Source organism: Emys orbicularis, chromosome 23 (genome assembly GCF_028017835.1).
Source record: "Emys orbicularis isolate rEmyOrb1 chromosome 23, rEmyOrb1.hap1, whole genome shotgun sequence".
NCBI lineage: Eukaryota > Metazoa > Chordata > Testudines > Emydidae > Emys > Emys orbicularis.
The window spans coordinates 12694306-12719928 of record NC_088705.1 but is presented as its reverse complement, the minus strand read 5'-3'; the positions used below and the strand labels follow the sequence as shown (position 1 = coordinate 12719928).

Below are 25623 nucleotides of genomic sequence, written 5' to 3'. Positions count from 1 at the left end.
CAAAAGGCCAGTTGTTACCATCTTTGATACCATCTCAGACCCTCGAACAAGGGGTTTTTCCTTCTAAAACTCTCTCCAGCTAACGGGAAAGGAAACAAGGGACGTTACACTTTACATTTCAAACCTGTGACTTCTAATAAAAGGCTAAAAGGGTTTTTAGTGGTGTGTTTGCCGTGGTGCTAAGCAGGCTGAACACTGATGGATAATGGTGGGTTATGCTAACACCTTTGGCCCATCTAAATAAAGAAAACAGTTTCCAAGGGAAACCAAGGAGTCGTCAGGAAGTGGCTTTGGTGATTCCGTAGGTAGTGTGCTTCCCTCTGAGACCACCAGAAGGGGGCGCCGTGCTGTGCTGCTGGACGACAAGAGGTCCTGACCACTTGTGGTCATTAAGGAGCCCATGGTATTTTTCACAACTGTTGGGACACTAGCCGTGGTGTCCTGGCCAAATTCTAACTGGGCAACTGCATTGTCTCTCTGAAATCCCCCTGATAGTTTTAACTGAATTCAGTATTCCTCATTTCCTGGCCTAAATGTCTGTGCTCTACTCCAGAGCTGGCTGCATTTCAGGGGCTGGGTGCAGTGATTCTGACCTCCCCAGCTTGTAAAGCCATATGGGTGGAAAGGCACTGTAGAAATGTCAGATTATCTTCTGTTACGATGACTAAAATAAGAGCCAGTTTAGTCTCTGCCGCTGGGATCCTAAGATGTCAGCGTCACAGATAACACCACGTTCCAGCCAGATGAGCATCTCCAGCTGCAGGCTCAGACACAGCGAGGGAAATGACTATCTACGGCTCTGTCCTCGTTTCGCCATGTATTCCTGCGGAGGGAGGCCTTGTTCTCTTTTCAAAAGACTAATAATCACCAGCAAGGGCTCCACAGCTGTCAATGTGCTGCACACCACAGCTACTTGGGACTTCACAATGGCAACACGGCTAGAACTGGAGCTAACAGAGATTCTCCATGCGCTCCCCGCAGTATAGGGTCTATGGCACACCACTGAGCGGTTCAGATTCCATCCAGCAGAGCTCAGAGGGTGCACAGACAGAATAGCCAGCATGGTACAGCAGTGCTTATGATAGCATCATTATGGGTGCCTTGTTTGTGACCTGGGTATATTTCCCTATATCCCAAGGGGCGGGCGGGTTGCTAGTTAGTACTTTGTGCATGCAGAGGTCTATGTACGTGATACGCAGCATTTGTTGTTGTTATTATTAAAGGGTTAGGAGGCAGTGGAGTCCGGCTATCTATCTCCCTCCTCTATGGGGGATGCAAACACTCAGCCCCACCTTTGGCCAGGCTGACAGAGCCAAGGGCAGCTTGCCTTGAGGGGCAGCTGCAGGAGCCTTTACTAATGTTTGCACAGCTCCATCCCCCAAGCGCCCCGGTGGAGGACAAAGGAAAGAGCCCAGAGCCTGTTTTCAGCTCCACTGAGCTGCAGGCTGCAACTGACAGTGATACGGTCCCAGAGGACCGGTGTGGCAGGCTGATAAGGGACCTGCTCTGCAGGGCGAAGAGCACAGTGGAGAATACCTACCCACTCCGTCAGCGCTCTTATCCCCAGCCAGGGCCCTGGCGACACACCCAGGCTATCGTCCCACACACGCAGCCAGGATGTGGTTTGGGCTAAAGCGATAAAGTCCCCGAGGTAAGAGAGGGCGGCAGCCCTCCGTTCACAGCTGGCCCCAAGAACACGTCCCATATGCATGTTCCACTCAAGTCCAAGCCCAACAGCTGAGCAGCTCAGTACGCCATGGTAAAACCTGGGGGGGGGGGGAACTGGGGGCTTTTCTACAGGGGGATATTGACCAGAATAGCCCCCCCAGGGTGGACACTCGTAGTATTACGGAATAGCTCTAGCCCAGGGATAGACAACCTATGGCACGTGTGCCAAAGACGGCACGCGAGCTGATTTTCAGTGGCACTCACACTGCCTGGGTCCTGGCCACCGGTCCGGGGGGCTCTGCATTTTAATTTAATTTTAAATGAAGCTTCTTGAACATTTTAAAAACCTTATTTACTTTACATACAACAATAGTTTAGTTATATATTAAAGACTTATAGAAAGAGACCTTCTAAAAACGTTAAAATGTATGACTGGCACGTGAAACCTTAAATCAGAGTGAATAAATGAAGACTCGGCACACCACTTCTGAAAGGTTGCAGACCCCTGCTCTAGCCTTTTAAGTTCACAGCCTACCTTGCTCCAGAATAACTCTCCCGTGTAGACAAACCCACGTGTTGGGCTGCCCAGCAGATGGCAATCTCACCCTGTGAGCGTGCATTAATAGAACAATCCCACTTTGCTCCAGAGTAAAGTCATCTCCATTACTGTGTCTGTACCAGCTGTTAAAGCAGCTGACACCGGAGCTACAGCGGACTATTTAACCCCTTGCCAGCCCCCCAGAACTCCCCCGGGGTTCAGAGCACTGCAGGAGACACTCGGGTTCGATCCCGCTGGGAACCCTCAGCAGAGAGGCCACGGTCTCGCTGGGGATGGAACAGGACTGACTGGAGAAGGACAATTCCATTTCGCGAAGGCATTCGAGGGTTTGAGATTGGAACAAGCCAAAAACTTTCTGTGCAATGGAATTGGTCCTGCTAGTGAAGGCAGGGGCCTGGACTCGATGACCTTTCGGGGTCCCTTCCAGTTCTAGGAGATAGGTATATCTCCATATATTATTATTATTATAATTGTGTCGAAGCAGCCAGTTTTGGCTCCAAAAGGAGGTGTTTGAATCCTCCCCCTCTGGTCAGAAGTGACCGGACAGTCCGCCTTGGACCGCAGAAACCTTCCCATCACAAACCCAGTCAAAACCAGACGTCTTCTCAAAACATTCCGCCTTCAGGGAACCAGCTGCAGTTCCTGGGCACTGCAGTCATGCCAATAAATACCAGGAATAGTCCGGCACAAATACAGTTAGTCAGACACATTCTGACCAGCTCTAGTCCGGAGATCTAGTCATGCCCGTGGCCCAGGGCTGGGGCAGATCAGCAGGGCCGTGTGGGGAATGCTTGCTTTGGTGCTGCCCTAAGGGCCAACTGGGGGTGGCCGGGTGGCAGTCCGGCCCACTCCAACAGCCCGGGGCTCACTAAAAGGGACACGGAGCGTGTTTGGTGACGACGCGCAAAGCTGCTGATGGCAGCGTGGGGAACACACGTGCCTAGGCTCTCGTGAGCCAGATCCTTTGCAGAGCTGGCCCCTCACCCAGGGGCTCTCCGCACCCACAGTGACTGGGGAGATGACCTGTCCAGGCCCTCGCACGGGCACTCAAAGGGGACATCGGAGACACCTTTAGCAGTGGGAAGGGTTGCTAGGTGGCAGCGACACAAAGGAACCGTGTGTCCCCAGCTCAGCCCGCCCTGCACCTGCCCAGGAAAGCCCCCCACGCACCAGGAGAACCTGAGTCCCAGTTAGTGAGGTGTCTGCTGCCACCTAGTGGCCATTGACTGTACACAACAGAGAATGAGAATGAATGGACATTATGGGGAGTGACTCCAGAGGCCCTATACTCAAAGCAGGCCACTCATCTCTTTCCCAGTGAGCCGTCCCCCTCTCCATTCCTGTCTTCCTCCTCCATCCTCCTCACCTGTCTTCCCCTTGCTGGGGTGAGGGGCTTCTTTCCTGGAGCCCCCAATCACAAGAAGCAGACGGTGCCAATTTCTCTGTCATTTCATGTATTGGTCCCGTCCCCACCCCGCTGGTCTCTGCGTGCAGTGCCCCATTCCCACTGAGGACAGAGACAAGCTCCTCAACTGCCCCCATGTCGCCGGCAGCCAGGAACCTGAGGCATCCCAGCGTATTGCTCCTTGACTCTAGCTTGACAGGCTGCAACGACTCATGGTCATTAAAGATCCCTGGGCACTTCCCACACGTGTTAGCCCAGCATCCTGGCCCAATTTCAGCGCGGATGATCTGATCTGCTTCCCTCTATCCCCACCACCACACACACACACACACCGCACCTCTCCTTCCTGCACTGTGCTAGTGTGCGAGCTGCTCTGCACGACTGAACACCTGCTACGGTCCACCCCTGAAGGGGTGGCACGCCAGGGTGGGTGAAGAAATTCCTACTTCCAAAGTGCTTTGGGAACCACTATAAGAAAATGCCAGATTATTGTGTGACTTCTCTGGTACCCAGGGGTGGAGAGCAGGGGAATGGGTGGGATTGTGCCAGAAGCAGCAGCTCCTGATCGCCCCTCCCCACTTTTCTCCCTCTCTCTGATGACGCTGCCCTAGGAGCAGACAGCTCGGGGATGGGATGGAGGTGGCAGTGCGGTGTGGGCTTGTGAGGCTGGCATTAGATAGGGTCTGGTGGGACATGGATTGCGAAGGGGTCCCCCTCCCACCACTCAGCAATGAGTGATTCACAGGGTCAGCCACCTGGGTCAGATCCAGCTCTAAACATCCCTGAAGTTCGGGAGTGTCTGGAGTCAGTGTGCCCCACCTTGACAGAGAACGGTACGATTCTGCTCTCCCTTAGGCTGGCGTGAATGAGGAGCGGCCCCCTGGGAATTGATGGAAGTGGATGGTGTAAAACCAGCCGGAGCGAGAAGGAAATTGGGCCTGGTTATACACAGTAAAGCAGGGGTGCTGCTGCCAGCTTACTTGTCCTGTCTCCAAGGGGGCCATAGCCTCAGTCTCCCCCCAAAAGAGATGGGGGAGGGTCAAAGCTTATAGGACAGGAAAGGACCTTTCCTCTGTCCCAGTCGGCGTCATGCGAGATTCACCCGCATGCCCTCTGGAAAATGGTTCCTGTAAATATTAAAAGAGAGCGGGGTGGGGGGGAGAACCGCCCTTGGATAATACGATGAAATAGTGAATATCACCCGTAAGCTGCTACGCCTCCATAAAGCTCCCCCCTATTCACACTGACTTCTGGCCACATCTGCTCCCAGGTTTATTTTTATCCGAGTATTAAACACTGTGGGAAGCATGTCTGGCGAATGGCTGCCTCCGCGTGCACCGCAGGGCTGGCACCCCACCGAGTCCTGGCTCACACACACTCGCATTATGGGATGTTAGCGTGGCCCAAGCATCGCCTTGGCCTTGGACGGAGGGGGCACAGGCTGGCACCTCTCCGCGCATGCGCTGGGCTATCGGCATCAGCTGGGATCATGCCAGGCCCTGTCCTTGCCAAGGCAGGACCAGAGGCTCAGCGAGATGAAGTGATTTGCCCAAAGTCACATACCCCAGTGAGCCGCAGAGCTGGGACCAGAACCATGGCTCCTGACCCCCAGATCCAGGGGCTGGTTCACTCAGCCAGGCAGCTTGGGTCTCCCTGCCTCTTATTTACAGTCAGTGAGATGAGATGTTGGAAGGACATAGGGTGACCAGACAGCAAATGTGAAAAATCCGGATGGGGGTGGGGGATAATAGGAGCCTATATAAGAAAAAGACCCCAAAATCGTGACTGTCCCTATAAAATTGGGACATCTGGTCACCCTAGATGGACATGACTTACTGGCAGTATTTCTTTGGGGGGGAGGAATGAATCTGTTTAGAGGACTCCAGCTCGGACCAATGGCAAAGATCCTGGAGCTTTGAGGACTCCAGCACCGACCAATGGCAAAGATCCTGGAGCTTTGAGGACTCCAGCACCGACCAATGGCAAAGATCCTTGGGTTTGAAAGTGGCTGGTGATTGGTCATACAGCTGAGACTTGCCCCTGTTCAGCAGGGAGCTCCTCTCAACTCCCTGCTTTGACACATCCCCCTCTGGGGACCATCCATCCACAGAGGAGTCCAGGTGGGCGGGTTATGTACAAAATAACGAGACATTTATTGTTGTCAGGTAAAGTGCAACCATCATTTTAGTTTTACACTCTGAAGCCAGGCAGCCAAGAGGAAGAACAGCCACCAATCCAGAAGAACTGCACCAAAGAGGCGGGGGCAGGGGAGTTTACAGCATGGAAAGGCCCCAGAACCGGCTGTTTGACCGACAGCAACACCGTAAACTACAGTTTGAATCCCAACGCAAACAACAGAAAAACAACTGAGGAGAGTTGGCAGTTTTTCAAAGGGACACTATTAAGGGCACAAAAGCAAGCTATTCCGATGGTTAGGAAAGATAGAAAATGTGGCAAAAGACCACCTTGGCTTAACCACGAGATCTTGCATGATCTAAAAAATAAAAAGGAGTCATATAAAAAATGGAAACTAGGACAGATTACAAAGGATGAATATAGGCAAACAACACAGGAATGCAGGGGCAAGATTAGAAAGGCAAAGGCACAAAATGAGCTCAAACTAGCTACGGGAATAAAGTGGAACAAGACGACTTTTTATCAATACATTAGAAGCAAGAGGAAGACCAAAGACAGGGTAGGCCCACTGCTTAGAGAAGAGGGAGAAACAGTAACAGGAAACTTGGAAATGGCAGAGATGCTTAATGACTTCTTTGTTTCGGTCTTCACCGAGAAGTCTGAAGGAATGCCTAACATAGTGAATGCTAATGGGAAGGGGGTAGGTTTAGCAGATAAAATAAAAAAAGAACAAGTTAAAAATCACTTAGAAAAGTTAGATGCCTGCAAGTCACCAGGGCCTGATGAAATGCATCCTAGAATACTCAAGGAGCTAATAGAGGAGGTATCTGAGCCTCTAGCTATTATCTTTGGAAAATCATGGGAGACGGGAGAGATTCCAGAAGACTGGAAAAGGGCAAATATAGTGCCCATCTATAAAAAGGGAAATAAAAACAACCCAGGAAACTACAGACCAGTTAGTTTAACTTCTGTGCCAGGGAAGATAATGGAGCAAGTAATTAAGGAAATAATCTGCAAACACTTGGAAGGTGGTAAGGTGATAGGGAACAGCCAGCATGGATTTGTAAAGAACAAATCATGTCAAACCAATCTGATAGCTTTCTTCGATAGGATAATGAGTCTTGTGGATAAGGGAGAAGCTGTGGATGTGGTATACCTAGACTTTAGTAAGGCATTTGATACGGTCTCGCATGATATTCTTATCGACAAACTAGGCAAATACAATTTAGATGGGGCTACTATAAGGTGGGTGCATAACTGGCTGGATAACCGTACTCAGAGAGTTGTTATTAATGGTTCCCAATCCTGCTGGAAAGGCATAACGAGTGGGGTTCCGCAGGGGTCTGTTTTGGGACCGGCTCTGTTCAATATCTTCATTAACGACTTAGATATTGGCATAGAAAGTACGCTTATTAAGTTTGCGGATGATACCAAACTGGGAGGGATTGCAACTGCTTTGGAGGACAGGGTCATAATTCAAAATGATCTGGACAAATTGGAGAAATGGTCTGAGTTAAACAGGATGAAGTTTAACAAAGACAAAGGCAAAGTGCTCCACTTAGGAAGAAAAAATCAGTTTCACACATACAGAATGGGAAGAGACTGTCTAGGAAGGAGTACGGCAGAAAGGGATCTAGGGATTATAGTGGACCACAAGCTAAATATGAGTCAACAGTGTGATGCTGTTGCAAAAAAAGCAAACATGATTCTGGGATGTATTAACAGGTGTGTTGTGAGCAAGACACGAGAAGTCATTCTTCCGCTCTACTCTGCTCTGGTTAGGCCTCAGCTGGAGTATTGTGTCCAGTTCTGGGCACCGCATTTCAAGAAGGATGTGGAGAAATTGGAAAGGGTCCAGAGAAGAGCAACAAGAATGATTAAAGGTCTTGAGAACATGACCTATGAAGGAAGGCTGAAAGAATTGGGTTTGTTTAGTTTGGAAAAGAGAAGACTGAGAGGGGACATGATAGCAGTTTTCAGGTATCTAAAAGGGTGTCATAAGGAGGAGGGAGAAAACTTGTTCACCTTAGCCTCTGAGGGTAGAACAAGAAGCAATGGGCTTAAACTGCAGCAAGGGAGGTCTAGGTTGGACACTAGGAAAAAGTTCCTAACTGTCAGGGTGGTTAAACACTGGAATAAATTGCCTAGGGAGGTTGTGGAATCTCCATCTCTGGAGATATTTAAGAGTAGGTTAGATAAATGTCTATCAGGGATGGTCTAGACAGTATTTGGTCCTGCCATGCGGGCAGGGGACTGGACTCGATGACCTCTCGAGGTCCCTTCCAGTCCTAGAATCTATGAATCTATGAATAAACAGGAGGGCAAAGCTCCAGGAGCGGCTGTGATGGGAGCGATGCTGCTGCAGCTGTTCAGGGATGTGGGAAAAGAGGTGATGTTTTATACCCCGGGCATTTCAGTGGCCAAGTCAGGGATGATGCTTTGAAGCCTATAAGCGAAGGGCGGCATTTAGCAACTGCCTGGAATGTTATTTGAAAGGAAGCTCTGCTCTGAAATACAGGTATGGATGGCAGCATAGGCACGGTCCCTGCCTCTGCAATTGGTTGGACCTCAGTTCTGCAGCAAGGCCCCTTGATTCTGCATCATTCTGGTAGAAATTCTGTCCCAGCTTCAGATGAATTAAAGAATGGAGACAAAAGGCACTTAGAAATGGTGGGATCAGCCCATTAGCTGGATGTTTCTGCTAAAATGAGCAGGCATTAAATAGTAATGTTGATATTTGGACCCTCATTAGTTTTCAGAGTTAACATCCCACTGAGGCAAACGGTTCACACCTCTCAAAGCTATTGCTTCAGACTGGTTGCACACTCTGGTAGATACCCCTGCATTGGTTACACTTGGGCTACAATTGTAAGATTTTTGTTTGTAACTGTGAGGACTAGCAACGATTTTCTCTACTGGAAGCTGAGATTATGAAGCATAGTTCTGCGGCAAGAGATGTATCCCATGACTGACACACAGGGCCCCAGTCAGAGCTTTTCATGTTGTCGTCTCAACAACTCCAGGGCAAATCTGCTCAGTTTACAGTTAACAATTGTTGTTGTTTTTTTCCTTCTGGCACCTCAAACTCTCCCTGGGATCTGACCTGAGCTGGGTTCTTCCTGTTCACACACCACCAGGAATAAAGACTCCACAACTGAAATGTAGTTTGCAATTCTGTTGCTGATGCACGAGCCAGGAGAGAAGCCAGCTCACTCTCCCACAACAGATCTGGCTCTGATGCGGTAACAGACGTGAAAAGTAGGAAATACTAATTTTCTGGCAGTAAAGTCTACACATGGGACTCAGAAGTTACAGGAGCAGATCTGTTGGCTGCGATTTTTCAGGATGGGAACCTGATTCTAATCTAGCACATCCCAGTTTTACCCTGGCAGTGCTCTCCGGAGATACTCCTGATTTACACTGGAGTATCTGAGATCAGAATCAGGCACTAGAGCCCTTTCTGCATTGCCAGTGAGCAGAGTGACAGCCTGGCACAGCCCCATCGTCTACGGAGATGTCCCGAACTGGGTCTGGATTTTCCAAAGAAAGCCACACAGCAATGTCAGGTCTCTTGCAGTGGGACTGAATGGCCAACCCCTTGTAACGTTCTCTCCTGTTCTCAGTAGACCCCAGGGCACATGCAGGATCATCTGGCTTTTGAAAAACGGCTGATGTCAGAGACACGCAGTGAATGCACAGGACTCTCGAGCGGCTGACTGCTCTGGGACATAGGGTATCAAACAGGGGCACTGAGCAGGGGAAGAGAATTTGTCAAACAGCACCAAGACGTAGCAGGTGTCAGTCAAGAGTGACTGACAGCCACGGCACTAACCCATCACTGGGCTTGGGCTACTTTCATTTACAGGGATGCATTGCAAAAAGCTAGATGCCTATGCCCCAGGGCCCTAGTCTGTTGTTTAATGGGAAACAGGCCTAGCACGTTGATGCACATTCAGACTTCCTGGACCTCTCCTTTGCCTCCTGCCCTGGGTTTGCTGCCAGGTACTGGCACAGCAGGGACTTTAAGGAACTGCTCACCCACTTCACTTTCAGCTAGAAATGGGCCTGGGCCACAAGGCTTAGATCCGGATCCAAACTGCCTTGAAGTCTGGGGAATTTGGATCAGGATTTCAGTCCTGGCCCATCTCTGTTTCCAGGCTCGCCTCGTTCTGCCTCAGCATCCTCAAAAGGAACCAGCTCGGCAGGCACTTGAGAGCGCTCAACGCATTAGCCTGATCAGGGAGAGGAGGGGCTACTGCCTCTCTATCTTGACATGGTCACTGGTCATCCTTCTGCGGTAGGTGGCCAGGAAGATGTCGTTGTCCCTGGGGCAGTCATGGTGGCAGGAGCACGTCTTGATGAACATTAGCTTACGGTGGAAGAAGTCCCCCTCCGGGCACCGGAACTCCACCTCCGCAGTGCTGGTGGTGTGGGGAGTGCAGCAGCGGCTGTCTGTGCAGCTCCCGCAGAACTTGGGGCGGTAAGAGCGGACACTGGTGCAGCCCGAGAACTCAAAGCGGATTCCCCGACGGGACTTCGGGGTCCGCACACACTTCTTTCCTTTCTGCGGAGAGAGCAGCAGTAAGGAAAGGGTTAACCCAGCAGGACAGGCTCACGCTATGGAAAAAGGCGGGGGGGGAGGGGGAGTAGAAAAACGCTCAGAGGAAATACAAGTGGTTTTGTTTGGGTTGAAATTCATTGGTTTTCTAGGGGGAAAAAATTCAAAATTGTTGAGTTTTTGGAAACATTTTTTGTTTCAGTGTCGCCGGCTCTATTGGGGAAAAACAAAGCAATGAAACGTAGCTGTGGGGAAAGAGTTTTAAAAAGTGAGAAGTGGGATTTTTCCCACCAAAATGAGAAAAAAAAATTAACATTTTTCCAAGGTTATAAAAAGTTGGAGGAAAAATCGGGATTTTCAAAGAGCTCAGAACACTTTGGTGAATCGCTTCGATTGAACCCAAACATCAGTTTTCACTGGATAGAGACAGAGATATAGACAGACAGGTACAAAGTGTTTGACCGGCTCTAGCTACACGACCTGATCCTGCCAGGAGTTCCCACTGATGTCAATGGGAGTGGAGGGTGCCCAGCACCTCTCAGGACTGGGTCCTGTATGAGCTGCAGTATTAGGGGGAACTGATGTTCCAAACATCCCCTAGGCTTTGAGGGCTGGAGGGGTGAGGCTACGTCTAGTAGTGTGCTTGATGGACCTGCAGAGCGAGCATCCCTGGCCCAGGCCCTCTGGATCAATAGGAGTGGCACCTGTCTATGCCAGGGCTGAACTGGGCCTTTGAATGTTAGCCAGGACGGGTGGGCAATGACCAGCATCTTGGGGGATGAGCTGGTGCCTCCTGAGCATGTATCCGTAGTTTCATAGATTGTAAGGCCATAAGGGACAATTAGGCCATCTAGTCTGACCTGGATTGAACTGACGTGTGTCCCAGGCACACGGAACCGTGGTGCTGCCCGTACCCAAGGCCTCTGAGATGGCAGGGAATTGACCACTGTGTAGTCAGCCTCGTCCTGCTTTGTCCTACCCGCTCCAGCCCTGCTCCTGCTCCATCTAGTCTCACAGACGCTGGTGGCCCCGCTCCCAGCTTCCACCAGCAGCCAGTACCTTGATGATCTTCTCCCTGGGGAAGTCGCAGGGCCGGACCATGCAGAGTCGGCTCTCCTTCTCCAAGCGGCACTGGGGGTTGTCATTGGTGACGCGGGTGGAGATGCCCATCCCACAGCTCTTGGAGCAGGCACTCCATTCGGTGGTCTGGACTAGGCAGTTCTCCTGCAGGTCGTTCAGCTCAGGCCTGGGCGCTGGGTTCTCCCTGTAAACTGACCCAGGTCAAGAGGGACACAAGAGAGCGTTCAGGGACCTGGCACAAGGCACATGGCCAGGTACAAAGCAAGTGACCATCTGGGGCCTTGCTCTGCTGAGCAGCTCACGAGCTGGCACTGTCTTGTTGTCCAGCAATGGGGCAGGAGGGGCAGTAAGCGAGGCCCTGCCAGAGCTGTTTGCCCTTTCACTACGAGAGACAGCAGGGTCTGGTCTCCTTTCCCCGCTTCTGTCAGCTCCAGACAGTGTAAACCCAGCTCTGATTTGGTAACTGGATGATGTCTGAACCTTTCTGGTGGTCATAAAAGGCACCATCCGTGACCTCTGTAGAGACGGATGCCCTGTAGCCACAAAACAGGAGCAGCAGAGGCAGCAGCAGCACCCGCCTCTTCCACAAGACCTTGCCAACGGGCCTTACCTCTGGCCAGAGAAGATTAGTTGTTACTCAAGGTGGACTGGCCAGATCCAATGTGGCTAGTTCAGTTCTGGCCCCTCAATCTTCCTCCCCAGTCCCTGCTGAAACAGTAGCTTCTTTCCCCTCAGTTGCTACAGGCACTCACATGGACCCAGCTCCTGGTGCAGAACTGGTCACCCATCGCCACTCCACAGTACTGATCGAGGGGAGGGGACTCACCGCTCTACTGGCTAATCACTGATTTCTAGAGAGGCCCATAAGAAAGTCCCAGATCTGAATATCCCAAACTATGGGCAAGTTTGGAGCTAACTTCAGGGCTTTGGGCCCATCTCTATTTCCCAGCTAATAGCTCTTCCCTGACAGTGCAATCGGCCACACCCTCATCTGTCTGTCACTCACCTGCCAATCAATAAAACCTCCTCCAACCGCACACCCCTAGTTGTCATCTACCACCCCAAAATGGAACCCGTACGGGGTATCATCAAACAACATACTCCATGGGGACTCCATCTGAAAGAAATCTTCCCTGAACCCCCTCTTCTGGCCCTCAAACAACCCCCCAACCTCACTAAGCTCATCAGAAGCAAGCTCCCCCCAGACCAGCACACACGAACTGAAAGTGGCACCAGACCCTGTCAAAACAACAGATGCAAAACCTGCAGATGTATCTCCACTACTACAAGGATCAACTTCCCCCACAACACACCTTTCGAGATCCATAGGTCCTACACATGCCTATCACAATATGTGGGGTACCTCATCCAGTGCACTAAATGCCCCAATAACAACTATGTGGGTGAAACCAGACAGTCACTGCGCTCTCAAATGAATTCACACAGGAAAAGAATAAAAGATAAAAACACCCTAAGACCTGTGGGTGAACACTTCTCACAAAGCCATCACTCCGTATCTGATCCCTCAGTCCTCGTCCTCAAAGGAAACCTGCACAACGCCTTCAAAAGGTGAGCCTGGGAGCTTAAATTCATAATTTTGCTAGACACTAAAAATCATGGACTGAACAGAGAGGAGCAACAAAAATGACTAAAGATCTAGAAAACATGACCTAGGAGGGAAGATTGAAAAAATTGGTTTGTTTAGTCTGGAGAAGAGAAGACTGAGAGGGGACATGATAACAGTTTTCAAGTACATAAAAGGTTGTTACAAGGAGGAGGGAGAGAAATTGTTCTTAACCTCTGAGGACAGGACAAGAAGCAATGGGTTAAAATTGCAGCAAGGGAGGTTTAGGTTGGACATTAGGAAAAACTTCCGAACTGTCAGGTTAGGCACTGAATAAATTAAGCAATGGAATAAATTGCCTAGGGAGGTTGTGGAATCTCCGTCACTGGAGATTTTAAAGAGCAGGTTAGGCAAACACCTGTCAGATACATGACCCCATGTAACCCTCCCATCAATGTCTTGCTTCTGGCTTCTGCCCAGCGGGGAGGGGGCCTGGGGCTTCAGCCCCACCGGGCACACCTGCCGGGGCTCGGGACCTCAGCAGGAGCAGGGTTTCAGCATCAAGCCCTAAGACCCCCCGGGAGTCCCCGGCAAACGCACCCCGGCTCTCAAACGTCTGAAGATATGCAGCTCAGAAGGTCAGTAAGTTTGGCCACACCTGGCTTATTACAACAAGCTGGAACTCACTAACCCCCCTTGCTGTCCTATGACTGCAGAGCATTAACGGGCCAGGCTACCTGGAATGGTCCCTTGAAATAGGTGCTAACTCCTTACGTTAAATGCTCTGTTACACCTGTGAGGCTGGGAGTTCCTTTCCCAGACCTCTGAGGAAGAGCTCTGTGAGCTCAAAAGCTGGCCTCTCTCACCAACAGAAGTTGGCCCAATAAAAGCTATTCCCGCCCCCAGCTTGTCGCTCTGCTCACCTGCCAGGGCCGTTTCCTGGCTGCCCCCTTGACAAATCCACTCCTCACAGCACTGGGTTGGGAGTTTGACCCGGAGGGGGTTGGGGCAGTCCGGGGAGGGGAGCCGCAGGTCGTCGGCGCACAGGGGGATACAGCCGACGGTGCCGTCCATGCAGATGCATTGCAGCTTGCAGGTGGGCTGGAAGCTCTCACCGTTGGGATAGATCTTCCCCAGCAGGTCACAGGTCGCCCCCTCGTGGGCTGTAGGGAGAGATAATGTGGGGGGGGGGGGGAAGAGGGGGTGAGTTGATGGAATGATTCAGCAGAAACGATCCAGGTGCTGAGGGCCAGGTCTCTTCCTCTAGGGGATTACGTGGGAACCAGAAATCAAAGCATGTAAACATCAGCTCCCCTGGCCTGAGATCTATGAATCCTGGGGATGTAACTGGCTCTTCCCACAGGCATCTGGGGTCCCAAGCAGCCAGGTTAGAGTCTTTTCCTTGAGTGCCTGTCCAAGGGGAGCCTGAGTTCACCAGGGACCAGGCTGCACCCCTCCCCCCAGGGTAAGCAAGCCCTTCTAATTGAATTTGCATGGCTGGACAAGGGCAGCTTCACCTGCTGCGAACTGAGCCCCCATCCAAAAATGAGGAGGGCCAGGTGTGACCTCTCTGTTCACAAGCCCATCGAGCAAGCCAGTAATGCATCGGTGCAGCTCTGCTCAAAGCTGCATTGACTAGCCCCACCTCTGAGGCAGGTTGGTAAGATCCTGTCTCTGTGTGGGGGACGGACTAGGTGACCTTGAGGTCTGGTCCAAGCCTCCGTTGCTACGGTCCAGCTAAATGCTTTGGATGGACAGTGCTGCGGAAGCACGAGGTGCTGACGTTAGGATCTGTCGTTTTAGGTTACAGCAGAGGGCACTAGCACCCTGCAGGACTGACCACAGCGTCGAGATCTACCCGACTGGGTGAGTGCCCAGGCAAGAAGAAACTGGCGGCTCCAGGAATCACAAGGAGCGATGAAGAAGCTGGCTGACAGTTCCTGTGTGCAGAGCTAGTCTGGAGGAAGAGCTACTGCCTGGAGCACTCTCTGGTAGAGAGCAGGTCCCCTCACCAGTACAGCAGTAGTTGAGTAGGGATGGGCTCAAGACCAGATCTCAAACACCCCAACGTTCTGGATAGTTTGGATCCAGTGCCTTGGTTTTGCTCCATCGCTTAGGGCCAGGTTGTGAACCCCATTGACAAGACTATTCATGTGAGTTACGCCCCCTGGGGCTTGCTCTGTGTTCGTACAGCACCTAGCACAATGGGGTCCTGGTCCATGACTGGGGCTGCTAGGTGCTACCATAATGCTAATAAAGAACTGCTCAGCAGTGTGAGCACGTGGTTCACAATCTGGCTCACTGGGATCATATCACACTCTTTGCTGCTAGGACAGCTCTGGCTGATCCTCCCTGACCTGGTTCTTTCAGAGATGGATCTGGGAAAAGGACATGGGTAACCTGGTGCAATTGGAGTCTCTAGCATCTGGCTTGCTGGGCTATTTGGGGTATTCCCGATACTGCGCTCTCCTTTCTGAAACTTGTCTTCCACTCCCCATCCCCACCTGCTCGCTGAGCTAATGCCAGACGGTCTGATGTTCCTTGGAGAAACCTCTTTTCCAGTCGGATGGGCTGCTAAGTGGAACCAGCTCTTTACAACCATCCAACTTGTAAACAGCCTCCTCTTAACTCAAAGAGTTTCTCCTGCCAGGATCTAAGAAAGTGCCCCAAGTCAATGGTATGGTGCAAGATGCATTCTTGATATGACACACTAGCCAAAAACTTTGCGGCTAGATATCCCTATAAGACAAAAAGGCAACATTCCTGAGTGCAGTCAATGTCCCACGTTTAAAGGTGGCTTGCAAAAGGAAAAAGCAAATAGGGTTTGTACCCATTCAGGAATTCTTTACGTCATAAAAACGGATCCTTCCCTGCCCCACCATTTTTCCCCAGTAGGTGCCTGGATCTTGTCCACCCTGATTTTCCTGAAAGAATCTGTGTGACTGGAGACTTGGCAGGGTGTGACATCCGATAATGCAAGTGAAACCCAATCCAATCAAAATCTCACTGTGCCTCCCAGCTGTTTAAAGCTGCTTGTTTTCCAATTGTTTTTGTTGATGTCTATTCAACTCAAAGGGTTGGAAGATACTTGGGAGAAACGTGCTCTTTTTTAAAGACTGACCATACCAACCTTTCAACGGAGGGCTGAGAAGTCTTCCAGTTCATGGCAGAGGCTTTCAAGAAGTTCTCCAGCAAAGCCAAGGAACGTCAGATTTAATGTTCCAGCTATTTCTAAGCGAAGGAGAACAAGTAGACCCAGTCCCTAATTTTTTTAAAAAATCTTTTCTAAATCATAAAGCAGCAAAAAGAGGAAGAAACCACTGTCTTAGCCACAAGACCAGCCTCCCTCATATGTGCTGCACAATGGTCCAATAAAGCTTTACCGCTGAAGCAGGTAAGGGGGCCATTTCCCTTGGTGAGAATGAACCGTAGCAATAAACAAGCAGCCTGTCTTTGCAGCATTAATCTAAAGGCATCCTAAAACCTTTCTTGCCTTGGCTACCAAGTGCCAACACTACAGCAGTTTATCTTAGTGCAACGTTTCCCGTGCTCCATCTTTCCAGAAGTGACACACACTGCAGCCCCGGGTGTCAGTTTCCAGCCTCGTGTTTGTATGGTTGATTTTAACACTAACCCAGCACAGAGCATTCGAGACCTGCACTACACAGCGTTCTGAGAACAGTCCATCTTGTCATGTGTTCCCGATGGGCTCGTTCACGTAAGGGGGGGTGCTTCTTACTCAGATGAAAGTGTCTCCCCTTTCTTGAACTCCTTTCTCTGCTGGGGAGCACATAGTTCTGGTTGATGTGTGTTCAGACTGGTAATATCTTTTGTTGGACCATCTTCTGTTGGTGAGAGAGACAAGCTTTTGAGCTTACACAAAGTGTGTTTAAAGTGGGAAATTAAAGGTTTCCCAGGCCTGAAAAAGAGCTCTGTGTAAACTCAAAAGCTTGTCTCTCTCACCAGCAGAAGTTGGCCCAATAAAAGATATTCCCTCACCTACCTTGTACCCCTCAGGCAGAAATTTTCCAGCCCTGCTGTCTGTCCAAGGGCAAATTTTTTTTTGAAAGTTTGAGCCAAAAATGATTCCACTGTTTTTTGGGAAGGAAAACAAAGAAAAGGAGGAGGGGAGAAATATACTTCCTCCACTATGAAAAAACAAGTCTTGATTTATTTATTTTTAAACAGTCCGACTGGCACAATGGCTCTGGCTAAAAAGCTGATATTGGGCAGGAATGTAGTAGCCTTCGCTGAGAGACGCTCCAGGAGGGGTCTGGTGAAAACAGGTTTGCATTTGCTGTTTTCAGGATTCGTAGAGGCCAGTCGGCGCATACACACTCTTTTGCAAATGATATTTTTGGCCATTTCTATTAATGTTTTGAACACAGGAAGGCCGCGACATCACAAACAGACTGAAATAAGGTGTAAATTTATAACAGTGAGTGTAATTAACCATAGGAACAAATTTACCCAGGCTCCTGGTGGACTCTCCGTCACTGACAATTTTTAAAATCGAGCTGGGATGATTTTCCAAAAGCTGCTCTAGGAATTACTGGGGGGCAGTTCTCTGGCCTGGGCTATGCCGGAGGTTAGACTGGATGATCACAATGGTCCCTTCTGGCCTTGGAATCTATGAACACATGTGTCCAGTGGATTTAAAATGCTACCGATAATATGACAGGGTAGAGAATTCTGCTCTGATTACAAAAGTAACATTACTTTATAATAATGGCCCAAAATGGCCTCAAGCATTGGGGGGCGTCCTGGCCTCTTCTGTTCTCTGCCTGTGCCTCACTATGGATTAGTTGCCTGAGGACTGAAATGTTTTGGTCTAACTAGTGTCTGGTCTGTGACGTAAGAGGTCAGAGTGGACGATCAGACGGTTCCTCCTGGCCATGCACTCCGTGAAACTGAAAGATGTTGGCGTTTACAGTAGGATCAGTGCAGAGACTGATGCCGTTGCTGAAGATTCTCAAAAGACACAAAGAACATTAAAGCGACCAACCCCCATTGGAAGTCAGTCAGAGTAAGGCACAAATGGGAAGTAGGGCCCTTGAAAATCTCCCCCATTAAAGTGTAGTAGAAAAATCAGTTTCTCTCTTAGTGGGAAGAGTTGTACCACAGGGAACCAGAACTAGAGAACAGGGAGCCTTTGGTTTGGGATCTGACCCAGAAACACCTGTTGGGACTAGAGGATGGCGATCAGACTGCCCTCAACAGACCGGACACTGGGTTTAATCCCAGTAAAGCAGTACTAGCACAACTGTGCTAAGCGTGTGATATATAAAAGTCAATGGAGAGAGAGGTTTTGGATCCAGGAATCCAAATCCTCTGCCCTGTGAATTCATGTAAGGAGTTTGTATCTGCAGTTATGATTTGTGCCATCTAGTCAGTCACATACTTTTTGGTCCATCAGTTAGTTTCAAAGGGGTCGCACAGGCCACATAAGGAGGCCACTTGTCTGGTCTGCCATTGTATGTCCCCTAAGGCAGGTTCTGATGTCCCTCTGGCTCTCCCATGGTCTGTGGGGTCTGGGGGCAGGGCAGCTTCACGCTGGAGGGATACGCAGCCGCTCACCTAAGCAGATCCCGACGTCTCTGTGGATTTTGGAGAAGTCGCAGTAGAGTCCCTTGTGGTGATCGCAGGGTGTCTGAAGGGAACACAGCTCACCCAGCTGCCGGGCACACACTTTACAGCATCCGCAGGCATCCCACACGTGGCTGGTGCCAACAGGGCACTGCAGCGGCTGAGAGGGACACTGGCATGGGTACGAACACGGTTGTGACTCTGCCTGGAGGACAGACAAGCCATGAAAATAAGACCCTTCCTCTCACAAACCAGCAGGGTGGAGAGATTAAAAGTGCATGAATCTGCTGCCCCAGCTCCAGCAGGATAAACCCACCTTTCTCTCCCCCCTCCCCAATCCGGGTATCAGTAAGGACCTTCCATGCAGCTCCAGATGAGCAATCCCCTTACCCTAAAATCAAGTGTAGTCCAGGAAAGAGAAATCCCCCTGGGAGACAGGGTCAGCTTTAAACACTAACAGGGCAGGAGACTGCTTGGAGTTCCCCACTCTGTGGAATCGGTCCCCTTCCCTTTGACTGTATCAACAATAACATACCTGGCTCTTACATCAGTACATCTCAAAGCACTTCACAAAGGAGGTCACCATCCTTAGTCCCATTTTACAGATGGGGAAACTGAGGCACAGAGTGGGGAATGGATTGGCCCAAAGTCACCCAGCAGCACGGCCAAGAATAGAACCCAGGTTTTCCAAATCCCAGTGCAGCGCTAGATTCAAAAGGCCACACTACCTCTCCAAGTAGGACCTGAGAGGTGAGCCCCCACCTTTTTGGGGACCTTAATGTAACCTCCTTCCTTGGGACCTTACGAAAGTAACACCATGCCTGCTCAAAGGACTTCAGGGTGCCCTTCCCTCCTTTTAAAAACCCACACTTCAGTATTTCTGCTGTTTGATTTCACATGGTGAACAGGGTTGGGCCGGGTCCGAAGGATGGGAATGCTCTAGGGAAAACCCGGGATGCTGTAAATGATGTTGGTGATACAGTAGGTGGCAGCCTTCCCCCAGAGCCAGTGCTGAACCAACCTCCCAGCTGCGGTACACAGCATGGTTTGAATGAGATGTGAAACCAAGGTCATTAAAGGTGCTAAATTTGCAGTCATTAAAGAGACCCCTTTTCATTAAAAAAAAAAAAATCGGTGTTAATCCCACTTGGGTAACTACATTTTGCCTGCCAACATTCTCACTATGTAGTTTCAACAGGGATATGGAGTAGTTCTTCACTTCCCATGTTTAACGGCTGTGCCATGCCTCTGTGCACCGCCAGTCATCTGCAACAAAGCCACCAGGTTCATACATATCTGCTCTTGTATCAGACCCAACCCTTGCCGGCAAAGCAACTTCCTTGCATGTTTTGTTTCGTGACCAATAACAGTAGTAAAACTTCTCCAGCTGCTTTGGCTGTTGTTCCCAACCGCTGTCCTAACTGAAGCTCACATGGGGCTAGGAGATGCCAACTGCTTTATACTCTTGCATCAATCAGCACAGTATAGTATAGGACAGGCATTTGGCTTAATCGTAACCCACAAGACCTCACCGAGTCTTACTCCATTCAAGAGGAATTAATCTAATTCTCTTTGAAAACTCCTAGTGCAAAATCTTCTTGTAATAAATAACACCACCTTGCTGCCTGTACCACACCCATTCTCAAACCGCAGTCGAGAGCTGGCAGGATCCTCCCTGTTTCCAGCTGTGAGGGTGCATTACAAGAAGCTGACGGTACTTCAGCGCTTTCCTCTATTTTTCATAGATGCAATTGCTGTAGCTGCCAAAGGGGCAAGTTATTCGATCAAGACTGGGTGGTAGGTGGGTACAGGGGAGGATTATGAATGGGGGTGATGTGTGTCTGCCACAGTATCTATATTAAGATGTGAGCCGTGCACTGAAAAAGTTAGCAGCAGCAGGCGTTCTCCAACACTGTGGTGGCAGCAGCCTATTTAAAAAAAGGTTTCAGAGTAGCAGCCGTGTTAGTCTGTATCCGCAAAAAGAACAGGAGTCCTTGTGGCACCTTAGAGACTAACAAATTTATTTGAGCATAAGCTTTCGTGGGCTACAGCCCACTTCTTCGGATGCATAGAATGGAACACATATTGAGGAGATATATATACACACACATACAGAGAGCATGAAAAGGTGGGAGTTGTCTTACCAACTCTGAGAGGCCAATTAAGTAAGAGAAAAAAAACTTTTGAAGTGATAATCAAGATAGCCCAGTACAGACAGTTTGATAAGAAGTGTGAGAATACTTACATGGGGAGATAGATTCAATGTTTGTAATGGCTCAGCCATTCCCAGTCTCTGTTCAAGCCTAAAGTTGATTGTATCTAGTTTGCATATCAATTCCAGCTCAGCAGTTTCTCGTTGGAGTCTGTTTTTGACGCTTTTCTGTTGCAAAATTGCCACCCGCAGGTCTTTTTTTCCTCTTACTTAATTGGCCTCTCAGAGTTGGTAAGACAACTCCCACCTTTTCATGCTCTCTGTATGTGTATATATATCTCCTCAATATATGTTCCATTCTATGCATCCGAAGAAGTGGGCTGTAGCCCATGAAAGCTTATGCTCAAATAAATTTGTTAGTCTCTAAGGTGCCACAAGTACTCCTGTTTATTTAAAGAAACACTCTCAAAATGTCTCTCCGTTTTTTTTAAATTCCCGATGACGACAATCTTAGATTAAATCCAACCGAATTTAAATCATTTCCTGACCTTGTCACTGTCCGGGCTGATTGCCTCCTTTCCCAACTTCACACAGAGAAACTGAACTGCTCCGTTTCACTTTTTGTTTATAGGCAGGTTAACTTTCCATTCAAGGGTGGCAGAGAAAGGATGGTCTGGTGGCTACAGCAGCACAGACCCAGATAAGCGAAGTTCTCTTCCTAGCTCTGCCACAGAACTGCTGGGTGACTTCACACCACACATGTCACCTCACTTTGGTACGCAGTACACCTGGCCCCAGTGTGTATTCAGACTCCAATCTGCTCTGGTTTTGCATCTTTTAACTCCTGCTAGCCTTACAGAGCCAATAGAAACAACAAGGAGTCTGGTGGCACCTTAAAGACTAACAGATTTATTTGGGCATAAGCTTTCGTGGGTAAAAAACCTCATTTCTTCCCACGAAAGCTTATGCCCAAATAAATCGGTTAGTCTTTAAGGTGCCACCGGACTCCTTGTTGTTTTTGTGGATACAGACTAACACGGCGACCCCCTGATACTTGACACCATGCAAGAGCCAACAGAGCAGCAAGTCAGCTGTAATCTTTTCTGGCTCATCCACTATGAAGGAAGACTGAAAGAATTGGGTTTGTTTAGTTTGGAAAAGAGAAGACTGAGAGGGGACATGATAGCAGTTTTCAGGTATCTAAAAGGGTGTCATAAGGAGGAGGGAGAAAACTTGTTCATCTTAGCCCCTAAGGATAGAACAAGAAGCAATTGGCTTAAACTGCAGCAAGGGAGGTCTAGGTTGGACATTAGGAAAAAGTTCCTAACTGTCAGGGTGGTTAAACACTGGAATAAACTGCCTAGGGAGGTTGTGGAATCTCCATCTCTGGAGATATTTAAGAGTAGGTTAGATAAATGTCTATCAGGGATGGTCTAGACAGTATTTGGTCCTGCCATGAGGGCAGGGGACTGGACTCGATGACCTCTCGAGGTCCCTTCCAGCCCTAGAATCTATGAAAAAAACAGTGAGCAGAGACAAGGACCATGTAAGGTAGGGAACGCTAGTACAGACTGGGCAGGGTTGAAGTGGCTACCTGGAGTCGCCTCGCTAGCACCTTCCATTAGTTGTTCCACTTTCATGCCATATTAAAAGATGAATTATTCTGCAACATGCCTGAAGACACTTCCTCATTCCTGCCCATATACTTTCTTCTAGAAATTGCCTCGATACAAAGAAGATGAACCCAGGTCTGAAGTTCAGCTCCAGATCCAAACTTCCCCAAAGAACTGAGCAGGTGCTTTGCAACAGACCTGTGCATAATACAAAGTAGGTTTTAACAGGTTGTGCTGCAGAGGCGGGTGGAAAAGGAACCGAGGCAGTGGATCAGACAATGCACATTTCATCTTCCTCCCACCCACAAAAGTCGCTGGCCCTGAAGTTCCATGCTGTTGGAGTTTTCAAGGGAAGGGGCCCCATTTCTCTTTAAAGGCCTGATCCTGCGTCTGTTAGTGGCAAACGTCTACAGACTTCAGTGGAAACAGAATTAAGCTAATATTATGGATCATAGCCACTGGAATTGAAAAAGAAAAAGAAGCCAAAAAAGAGGACTGCCTCACCTCTGGTTTTGCTGGCAGCTCTTGCATGCATCACAAACGTCATTTGCAAAGCAGCCGCTCCCAGGAGCCCTGAGCACTGACTGAACTGCAGTTGTGTGTAAAAAGCTGACTAGCAGAATCACATCTCCGAGCTGCATATATATTCCCCATCACTGGCTCCCAGGTCCCATCTCCTCAGCTTACAAGTCAAAACAAGATTTTCCTAACTGCCGGCACTGCAGGCTGAACCTAGGTACCTGGACGAAGAGAGACGGGTAATGTTCTTTTTTGCTTCACATAACGCTTAGCACTGGTGAAGAATCTGGGGTGGGGTGGGAGAAACCGGCTCACATCTCTGCAGCTGCTGGCTCTGCAGCATGGACAGCAGGGAAAGCTTGGGACCGATCGGTGAACCAAGCAGCTCTAACACCAGGGAAAGAGCAAACGCAGGCAATGACAAAGGGTTCTTTATTTTAAAAAACCCTGCTTTTTGGACCATGATCCCATTCAAAGAGGTGGGAAAGGGTATTGTAAGGCTCAGATAAATATTTACAAAGCACCCTGGGTGCCTGGGATGAGATGAAAGGTGCAAGACAGGTATGGTTAATGCTCTTTGTATGGTCGGACACTGACAAGGATAAAGGAGGCAAAGCGTGATCATTCCAATAGTCCTAACACTGGATGGATTGGTTTGGATAACACTGCTTTACCCTCCGTTACAGGATTTCAAGGCACTGATAAACTAGGCCTTACAACACCTTTGTGTGATAAGAATTGCTATCCCCTTTTCACAGATAGGGAAACTGAGGCAGCGAGAGGCAGTGACATGCCCAAGGTCACAAAAGTCAGTGGCAGAGCTGAGAGCAGAGCCAAGGAATCCTGAATCTGAGTGCTCCGCTCTAACCACTAGACAATACTCCTCCTCCAGACCTAGGAGCAGAGTTAAGGAGCTCCTGCTCCTCTGTTCTAACCACCAGATCCTTGATCCCCTCCCAGCGCTAGGAAGAGAATAGGAGTCCAAAGTCCCATCTTCAAAGCGCTTGAGAACATGATCTCATTTGGATAAATCAAATTTGTGGCCAAAGTTTGACTGTAAAGTGTTTCAGAAACTATGTTTTTTATTATTATATATTACGTGCGTTGCTGTAACACCCAGGAACCTGGGTCACAGACCAGGACCTCATTGCGCAAGGCGCTGTACAACCACAGAAGAAAAAGACAGTCCCTGCCCCAAAGAGTTTGCTAATTTCCCCTCAGCGCAGAAACTGCCCAGCCCCTGATACCATTATACTATAAGCATCTCCGTACAGAGATCAGCATTCTTTCTGTTTGGAAATCACGGAGCACATTTGTGGTGCTACCAGCAACAATCAATACACAGAGTTCATCCACCTAAAGCATTTTGCATACATCAGTGCGATAAGCCACAAGAATCTATTTAGATCCATAGCTGCTGGCGGCATGGACCTGGTCTCCTTACTGGTCCGTAAGGTGATTAGTACAATTTGGGCCCTATAATAACAAATCATCATCATTAATAATGCCCCCGCTGCTGCCATTTGGACTGTGGTCACATCCAAAGGCCCCAACAGAATCAGAGCCCCATTGTGCTAGGTACAGCACAAAACGCAGCGAGACACAGTCCCTGCCCCCACAGAGCTTCCAATCCAATTTCTCCTTCAGATTTCAAGCTCACCGTTTCCAGGAGCAAACAGCTGCATTTCAATAACAGCTGTTTTTCTTGGCAGGAAGGACGGCACATGGCTGAGATATCAGGGTCTTATCCCTAGCAGTGCCGCACATTTGGCGGGTAATGCTGCGGGTAAGTCGCTTGACCTCTCTGTGCCTTGGGTTTCCCTCCTGTAAATCGGGGATAGCCGGATTGCACGGGGGAGCTTCATCCACTTCATACGAAGTGCTTTGAGAACCTTGGACGGAGAGCACTACGCAGGTCAATGTGCGTCTGCAGCATGCCGTTATGAGTGTTATTTATCTACACAGTGCATTGGGATGCCACATTACCGGCTAACTCCTCCTAGGCACTGTCAGAGGCAGGTGACAGCTGCAACATTTAGGCTTGCTGAAAGCATTCTGCAAAACAAGGAGCTGCAAAGCTCCTCCAGTAAATAAAACGACTGCAGTACAGTACATACCCAGCCAGGCGCAAGGAGGAGAAGGAACAGAGACCAGGTTATTATCCCAAAGCTGTCATGCATCCTGAGTGAGAGGGGTGGGGTTTCAGACTGACAACTCGCTCGCTCTCCGCTCTGTTTGGAGAATGTTGCACACGAGCTCCTCTTTAAATAGCCTCCTGACGGGGTGTGCCCTGCACTTGAGTGACAAGCTGGAGAGCGGCCCAAACTGGGTGAACCAAAAAGTGTCCGAATTCCAGAGAACATTAGCAGATTCCTGTGTGCCTGGTGGTCACGGGGCTGCTGGTGGAGTCTGGGACTCGGCTGCATTCCACTTGGGGAAATCAAATCCTGGCAAAAAAACTCTTTGCTAGGATTTTATAATTATTACTCATTCTTTAATTCTAAAAGTATGAAGCCTGAAACAGCTTCCTCCACTCCCTCTCTCCACCTTCCTTTTGGCCACAAGAGCTGTACTCTTAAATAAGTGAAGCTTTGTTGGGCTACTCTTTTCCCCTTGGAAGGGGAAGGGACAGAAAGTTTAGCTTTGTTAGAAGCCATTCGGTACCATAAGTGATAATGCATCCGCAGGGCCTGCAGACCCACCCGGCCCAGGGGAGTCCAAGCTACAAGATGAACCCAATGCTCCTGCCCAGGATGGCTTCTTGCGCTTCAAGGAAATGAAAG

General features: G+C 49.4%; 1 protein-coding gene across 1 annotated transcript; it reads right to left on the bottom strand.

Moving 5' to 3' along the window:
- Window positions 1–10020: 10020 nt before the first annotated feature.
- On the bottom strand, window positions 10021–25020 carry LOC135893760 (CCN family member 2-like). Its single transcript, XM_065421683.1, has 5 exons — window positions 24958–25020; window positions 18548–18761; window positions 13894–14133; window positions 11386–11597; window positions 10021–10332 (listed from the first exon to the last, which is right to left on the bottom strand). The coding sequence occupies exons 1-5, from the start codon at window positions 25018–25020 to the stop codon at window positions 10021–10023; spliced, it is 1041 nt and encodes a 346-aa protein (XP_065277755.1).
- Window positions 25021–25623: the final 603 nt, after the last annotated feature.